The sequence below is a fragment of the Panthera tigris genome, chromosome D1 (assembly GCF_018350195.1).
Source record: "Panthera tigris isolate Pti1 chromosome D1, P.tigris_Pti1_mat1.1, whole genome shotgun sequence".
Classification (NCBI taxonomy): Eukaryota; Metazoa; Chordata; class Mammalia; order Carnivora; family Felidae; genus Panthera; species Panthera tigris.
Window position 1 is genome coordinate 107,576,299 of NC_056669.1, and position 8,241 is coordinate 107,584,539.

The window sequence follows — 8,241 nt, forward strand, 5'->3', positions numbered from 1 at the left end:
ATCACTGAATGCAGCAAGGGCAGTTTCCTTCCTCTATCTCCAGGGCCCTGTGCAGGGCCTGCCCTTCAATAAATGCTTCTAGTACTGAATGAATGAATGAATGAATGAATGAATGAATGAATGAAACAAACGAAGACGGAACGAGTCTAAGTATGGATTCCACCCCCTGACCCAGAAGCCACCTAGACTGATGACAAACGGGCGTACCCAGGCCACTCTGCCAGCACACCCTCAGTGCCCTCTTTTCTAGGGAGAAGTAAACTCCTGAAAGCTCTCGCAAGTTTGTAGTATTTTAACTCGGGAACCTCCAAGGCCTCATTCATTCCCTTAGTGGTCACTGAATACACTTGGCGCGGGCGCCTCGCCCGACCCAGCCCTTCAGGGAGCGAACGGGTCCAAGGACGCTCGGTGAATTCTGACGAACTATAATTCGGCCTTCCGGCTGCCGCGCCCTCGGCCTTTCTAACACCGAGTTTGTCCCCGACAGGCACAGCCAGAGTCTACGGAGTCCAGCCCGGGCACCCGACACCGCCTGGCCCGCAGCCGTCCGAGCCTGCACTGCACCCCACGTCCGCGCGGCTGCTGGACCCGGGCGCCGCGCCACCAAAGGGGGAGCACAGGCGGGGCTCGGAGTGGGGCGGGGCTGTGGGCGGGCCTGGTTGGGGCGGCCCCAGCATTGGCTCCGCGGGCCAGGGGCGGGGCCTCAGGGGCCACGGATCGCACTGAGTTCACAGCCGGGAACGCGTCCCACAGCCTCGCGGTCCAGCTCCAGAGCTTTCGCAGCCCGCGGGTCTGCCGCCTGAGCGCCTTAAGGTGAGTTCCGGCCGGGACTCTGCCGCCCTTCCGCGACGCCCAGGGGGCCCCCCAGCGGACCACCCCCGTGGCGCCCCGTCCTGGGTCGCACCCGGGTCCCTGTGTCACCTCCGCGCAGGTCCTTTCCCGGGAACCTCGGGTTCCACCGTGTTTCCCGCCCGCGCCTGGGTCCAGGCGGCCACGCCCGCGCCCCCTCCGCCTGCGAGGCGCCGCGCATCCAGATCGCGAACTCGCGGTCCCGCCCTTCACCCTGAGCCCTCGTCCCCGTCTCACACTCGGGACGTGGGAGCGCCCTCCCGCCGCCCACCGTCCCCGCCCGGGCTAGGGGTCGTATTTTTAGTCGATGGTGAGGTGTCCTCCTATCTTTAGCCGCGGCCGCGAGTGTCCTGAAACGGATCCTGGCTGAGCGCTCGGGCAGAGGGCGGGGAGGGGTCTGCGCTGAACCCGAGCTGGGGCTGAGGAACAGGACCCACGGGAGCCAGGGGTGGGGGCCTGCACGCCCGAGGTCTGGCCCTGCGCCTAGCGGACACTCGGACATCGCCCAGGCCGGAAAGCACGGGGCAAGCTCCTCCCAGAGCTTGGAGACCCTGGCAAGGTCCCCGATCGCCCCTTTCCCCCTCTACTGTCGTGTTGTGAGACCAGAACACCCCAAGAGAAGAAGATCCCTCAGACAATCCGCATCTGGTACGCGAACGTGCAGCTCCTTGGGGGGGGCCCTGCCTGGAGCCCGAAGCGCGCTGGAGACCCTGGTGCGCGCCGGGACTCCTCTGGGAAGCGAGGCGACAGAGCGAGCGAGCGAGCGCGCCACCTAGCGGCCGTGGAGCCGAGCGCCACTCTGCACAGGGACCCGGGGCGACCAGACCTCCCGTGGCCCGCAAAGGGGACTCTGCGTAGACTGCCTCCAGAGCAGAAGGCGGACGCTAGGAGGATGGGGGCTCTTGTTCGGAGCACTGTCCCCGGAAAACCTACAGTTATTGGCTGAATGAATGACAGGGCTGACAGCGACCCGCTAACCCTGTCTGTTGTACCTCTGCTCTCACTTGCACTGTGGCAATAGGGTCTTCCAGTAGCCTCGTCAGCCCATTTTATAGATGGGAAAGGTGAAGGCCAGAAAGGAGAGGCGTCTTGCCCAGAGTCACAGAGTGAGGGCTGCTCTTTGGACCCTGGTAGGCAGTGGGCTAGTACTCCTCAGGGCAGGAGGGGCTGTGCCTAGAGGAAGTCTTTGCTCCGGAGGAGGCCCAGGGCTCCTGGCCAGAGCAAGCCCACAGGGCTGGGCTGGCTCCCCTCTGCTCCGCCCACTGCTGAGGGAAGCCACCGCTTCCAGCCCCTCATACCCTGTCCTGGCGAAGAGCTCATTCTCATCTCTCTGGAGCCACGCAAGTTTGGGGAGACGGAGACGACCGGTAGGACTTACAAGGAGGAGGCCTGCGGACCCAGTGGCCCCAGCCCAGCTGGGAGCCTGTTTCTCTCCTTCCCTGCAAGCAGTTTTCAGAGGTCGGGTGGCCTACTGCGTCAGAGCCACGGGACCTGGCTGGGTACTAGTGCCCCCTCTTTCTCTTCCCAGCTGGGTGACCTCAGCAACGTTAAGGTCTCTGAGGTTCAGCTTCTGCCCCTGCAAAAGGCAGCCGTGACGCCCACCGTGCTGTGCCTGGGAGCGTAAAAGTGGGGACTCTGCAAGGGCAGCTGGAGCCTGGGGTCTCACGCTTGCCAAATCCGAATACTTGGGGCTTGATGATTGCCGTTCCCAGCTCTCCCCTGGGTGGCTTGATGCTGGCCCAACCCTTCCCCCTCAGCCTCAGTTCTCCCCACATCTGGAATTGGGCGGGTACGGCTGGCTCCGAGTGAGACAGCTGTCAGGGACGCCCGATCTGTTGTGGAAATACTCAGGCTGCCTTGGCGCCCTATGTGATGAGCGGAGGGGGGCCGGGGGAGGGGGGACGACAAACCCCACCAGTCGGCCCCACTCTTCATGGTTGGAAAGGAAGGAAAGGCTGTCTCAGGGCCGCTCGCCTATCAAGGAGACCGGTAGGATGTGTGTTGGGGTGCCCCCAGGTCCGGCGTGGTGGGCACAGGTGAATGTCTGCTAGATGAATGAGGGACGGGATTCCACGACCTTGAGGCGCCCACTGCCTCCCCCACCCTCCCCCCAGCTCCTTCCAAGCTTAGCTGGAATTTCGCCACTGGAGAGTCATTCCTTTGTTTCCTGTTAAGCTGCAGGTGCTCAGGGAGGGGCAAGATGTCCGGTCTCTGTGGCTCAGTGTGACTGACCTAGGGTGTCCGGTCCTGGGGTGGGGTTTCCTGAATGAGGGCCCGGGCTGGGAGTTGGGACTCTGCCTGTCCTGCATGCTCCTTCCTCCTTCCGGCTCCCTCCTGCCGGCCCCCTCATTCCCTCCTCGCCCTGCCCAGGACGGAGAATGGGGCCGCCTGGCCTCCCGGCTGTGGCCCCGCCCCTCCCTGGCCCATTTCCCACCTGCTCAGCCCCTGCCCGCCTGGGCAGTGGGAGAGGGGGGCGCTCATCTGGTTACCCTCTGGATGACCTTGGACAAATTTCTTTCTTTGCCTTCCGTGCTCTGCTTCTACATGTGGGCTCTCTTGTGGCCACGTAGGAGGCCAACCCTCCAACAGCTGTGGGAACGCCGTTGAGTGCTTGTAATGCTTCCTTTTTCTGTTAAGCTGGCATGACACCCCCTCCAGGTTGCATTGTTTTTTCCACGTTAAAAATAGCTTATTTTTTCTGATTACATGGATAATATGTGCACCTAAATAATACATGTGTTTATCATTAAGAATTTGAGGGGCGCCTGGGTGGCTCAGTCGGTCGAGCGTCCAATTTTTTATTTTAGCTCAGGTCCTGATCCCAGGGTCGTGGGATCAAGCCCCGTGGCGGGCTCCATGCTGAGCTGGAGCCTGCTTCTCTCTCTCTCCCTCTGCCCCTCTCCCCCTCTCGTAGTCTCTCTCCCCCCCCCCCAATCTCTAGAATAAAAATATTACTTATTTTTTTAATTAAAAAAAATCTTTTAAGTTTATTTATTTTATTTTGAGAGAGAGGCAGCAGGGGAGGGGCAGAGAGAGAGAGAGAGGGAGAGAGAACATCCCAAGCAGGCTCCGCGCTGTGAGCACAGAGCCTGATGCAGGGCTCGAATTCAGGACACCATGAGATTGTGACCTGAGCTGAAGCCAGGAGTTAGACGCTTAACTGACCAAGCTAGCCAGACACCCCTAAAATAAAAAATATTTTTAAAAACTGAAAAAGAAAGAATTTGAGCTTATAAAAAAGTACAGAAAAGAAAGGCAAAGTCATCTGAAATTCTGCCACCTTGAGAGCACCACCAACATGATGGCAATCATCCTTTTCGTATTTGCATATATCATTTTATAGTAACAGTAGCAAATATTACAGATAATTTTGACTGAGGACACCCTTCCTCCCACATCACTGACCTCACACCCCATCCCTGCCCCCCATCCCAATCTACAAAACCCATATGACAACCTGGTGCTGGCCTTCCAGATTCTTCCCTCTCTATCTCTTTTTAATGCTTATTTATTTTTGAGAGAGAGAGACAGAGAGAGACAGAGACAGAGCATAGGCAGGGGAGGGGCAGAGAGAGAGGGAGACACAGAATCTGAAGCAGGCCCCAGGCTCTGAGCTGTCAGCACAGAGCCTGACAAGGGGCTTGAACCCACAAACCGTGAGATCATGAGCTGAGCCAAAGTTGGATGCTTAACTGACTGAGCCACCCAGGCACGCCTCTTCTCTCTTTTTATCTAGGATATAATCCAATGCCGACCTGTGTATGTAGGTACACACACATGCATATATATACAGGGAAGGGGTAGAGGGAGGGGAGTTGATCACTGCTGTCAGAAATGGAATCTTCTAGGGGCTCCTGGGTGGCTTAGTCAGTTAAGCCTCCAACTTCAGCTCGGGTCATGATCTCACAGTTTGTGAGTTCGAGCCCTGCATCACGCTCTGTGCTGACAGCTCAGAGCCTGGAGCCTGCTTCAGATTCTGTGTCTCCCTCTCTGCCCCGCTCCCGCTCAAGCTCTGTCTCTCTGTCTCTCAGAAAAAAAGAAAGAAAGAAAGAAAAAGAAATGGAATAGTCTCTACATTTTTGCCTTTTGCTTCCCTCCCTCGGCAATGCCTTGTGCAAATTCCTCCAAAATGTTTCTGGTTCAAATTTTATTTATTTTGAGAGAGATTGTGAGCAGGGGAGAGGCAGAGAGAGAGGGAGGGAGAGAATCCTCAACTCGGGGTTGATCTTACGAACCATGAGATCACGACCTGAGCCGAAATCAGGAGTCAGGCGCTTAACCAACCGAGCCACCCAGGTGCCCCTCTGGTTCAAATTTTGAAATGGGGTGATAGCTTGCTCTGATTAAATGAGATGCGTTTGCAAAGAACTTAGCAAAATGCCGGGCACAGAGCAGAGCCCCCCAAAGTATTTGCACCCTCCACTCCACCTTCCCCTTAGGTGCTGGGCAGGGGGGAGGGACAGTAACTATGTTGGACTCAGTCCCAGAGGTAGGAACTGCTAACCTGGAGGAGAAAAGAGAAACTCCGAGGTGCCCTCACTTCTAGGTGGGACGAGATTGGGCCGAACAGAGGTGTCCGTCATTCAGCCCTGCGGGCTGAACACCTCCTGTGTGTCCAGGTCTGGCACAGACAGGGTGGGTGAGACAGGGGTTACAAGATCTCTCTCCTTTGTCAAGTACGGGATTGAGACAAGTCTGAGACCCCCCCCCCCCACCACACACACACACAACTTGACTCTTATGTCTTGGGGCACAGCTGATGTGCGATAGGGGGTGATGAGCAGAGCCAGGGACCCCAGGCAAGGGACCAGAGCCAGGATATGACTTTGTATATGACTTTGGGCCCATCACTCACGTTGCCGGGCCTCACTTTCCCCACTCGTAAAGGGAGGGGCTCGGTGCTGGTGATCCAGGCTCTAAGGTGCAGTGAGTCTGTAAGTGACCACAAACTTCTCGCAGGGTTTCCGCAGGAGAGTGGCCCCACTCGGGCTCCCGGGGCTGACGCAGGGGGCCCAGAAATGAGACGGATGCCTCTGACTTTTGTCCTTCTGTCCCTGACTCATACCTCTGGTATTTCAGCTCTTCAGCCCCAGACCGGACCGGGGAGCCTGCGAGAACAAGACCGGAGGGCCCGTTGCTGCCCACCAGAGCGCCACCTTTCTGCTGCTAATTTTCCAGAGCGTTTTCCACTCTTCTGGGAGAGAGTGATCTTTGTTATCTCAGCCCTCTGACTTCACTGATCCTTAATCGTCCTTTTTCTCATCCCTCCGGCCAACTTCAGTCACGCCCCACACCCTTGTCTTGGCCCTTGGGCAACGTTTGGGTGTCCGAAAACCCCCCTCTGGGTGTGTCCGGCTGAGGTGGTGAGAAGAGGCAGCCGGAGGCCGTGGTCCCCGAGGGTGCGCCGTCCCCAGCCCCTGCAGCCCGGCCCCGGGCGCGGAGATCGCGATGTCCACCAAGGTGCCCATCTATCTAAAGCGCGGGAGCCGCAAGGGCAAGAAGGAGAAGCTGCGGGACCTGCTGTCCTCGGACATGATCAGCCCGCCGCTGGGGGACTTCCGACACACCATTCATATCGGCAGCGGCGGTGGCAGCGACATGTTCGGTGACATCTCCTTCCTGCAGGGCAAGTTCCACCTCCTGCCAGGGACGGCGGTCGAGGGACCCGAGGAGGACGGCACCTTGGACCTCCCGTTCCAGTTCACCCGCACTGCCACGCTGTGTGGGCGGGAGCTCCCCGACGGGCCGTCCCCTCTGCTCAAGAACGCCATCTCCCTCCCTGTCATCGGGGGGCCCCAGGCCCTCACCCTGCCCACAACTCAGGCCCCACCCAAACCCCCTCGCCTGCACCTGGAGACCCCACAGCCTTCCCCACAGCCTTCCCCACAGGAGGCAGGGAGTGTGAACATCTGGAGAATTCCAGAGGCTGGCTCTGCCCACAATGGGCTGACGCCCGAGTCAGGGGCCGAGGAGCCCTTCCTGTCCCATGCCAGCTCCTTGCTCTCCCTGCATGTGGACCTGGGGCCTTCCATCTTGGATGACGTCCTCCAGATCATGGACCAGGACCTGGGCCACGTGCAGATCCCCACATAGGACCACGGCTGGCCAGGCCGGGTGCTCAGGGTGGAGTGAATGCTGGAGGCAGGGGGTGGATGGAGCCCTGGCCTAGACGTCGGGATCCCTAGGCCCCCCTGTGTGGTCACTGGCCAGTGATTTCTTTTCTTTGAGCCTTTGTTTCCCTCGCTCCCACCCTCTCCTCATGGGCAGAGCGTGCCTCATTGCCTTCCCCTAAAGCTCACCGAGGACACGTGCAGAAGTCAGCCCAAAGTGCCCTGAGCATCTCGGGCCACCTGGACCCCCGCCCCCAACTGCTCCTCCTTCCCTGAGACCCCTTGGATGAAGGCTCCGCCGAAATGGAGTCCCCTTTCCACCTCCCTTCTGCCTCAGCCCCATGGGATGCCCCGACTGGGGGCTGGGGAAGAGGCAAGGCACAGCCAGCCAGAACTTTGGCTTCGCTGTCCTGGACTAGGAACGTGGCATTGGTGACCGAACGTCCCTCTGCCCCACCCTCGCTCACATGACCGGGAGATTCTGGTCGCAATAAAACTTGCTGCTGCTGACAGTTGTGCTCCCGGCACCCTCGACCCGGGTTTCCTCCTGAAGACAGACCAGCCTCCGCGACCGGGGCTGACCCTGGGGGAGACCCCATTCCCGGAAGGCTGTGTGCAGGGCAGGCCCTGCCCTTGGGAAGCCTCTACCCGATCCCAAGCCCATAGTGAGAAAGAGGCAGGAATACACCAATGCCACCTAGGGAGACCGCAATATTGCTTCAGGTGCTTAACAAGAGGGGGCTGAGCACTGGCGTCGTCCGGGCGCAGTGCCCAGGCTGCTGGGGTCTACCGGGGGAGGCCCAAGAGCGAAAGAGTAACCCCAAGGCCTAGTGCAAGGGACCAGCAGCTTCTCCAGCTTCCAAAGACTAAGGGGGCACGCGGGCGGGACCGGCCAGGCCTGGGGCTGGGAGGGACCCAACAGTGCCTGTCGGCGGGCTCGTCGCCACCTACAGGGCACCCAGGTGTGCTCCAGGTGCCGGGGATCTCACACAGCCGCGATCCCCACTCCTGTAGCTTATATTCCAGTGGGAAAAGGATATTGAATTTGTAAGCAAGTAGGGCGAGTGCCAACTGGGCTGAACACTGTGAAGAAAACACGATCGCTTCGGGCCGACACGCAACTGGTGTCAGGGCCCATTAGGATAGATGTGATTCTGAGCCAGACCTGAGGGCTGAGATACGCTTGTGCATAAGCAAAGGCACTGGGGCACCAGAGTGAATGACAGAGGAGCCGCCGTGTGGTGAAAAGAGCAGAGATCTAAGAGTATGACCTAGACTATGT

General features: G+C 59.1%; 1 protein-coding gene across 1 annotated transcript; it reads left to right on the forward strand.

The window, feature by feature from the left end:
* Positions 1-677: 677 nt before the first annotated feature.
* CDC42EP2 (CDC42 effector protein 2) lies at positions 678-7,471 on the forward strand. Its single transcript, XM_042959376.1, has 2 exons — positions 678-813; positions 5,929-7,471. The coding sequence occupies exon 2, from the start codon at positions 6,298-6,300 to the stop codon at positions 6,940-6,942; it is 645 nt and encodes a 214-aa protein (XP_042815310.1). The 5' UTR covers positions 678-813; positions 5,929-6,297; the 3' UTR covers positions 6,943-7,471.
* Positions 7,472-8,241: the final 770 nt, after the last annotated feature.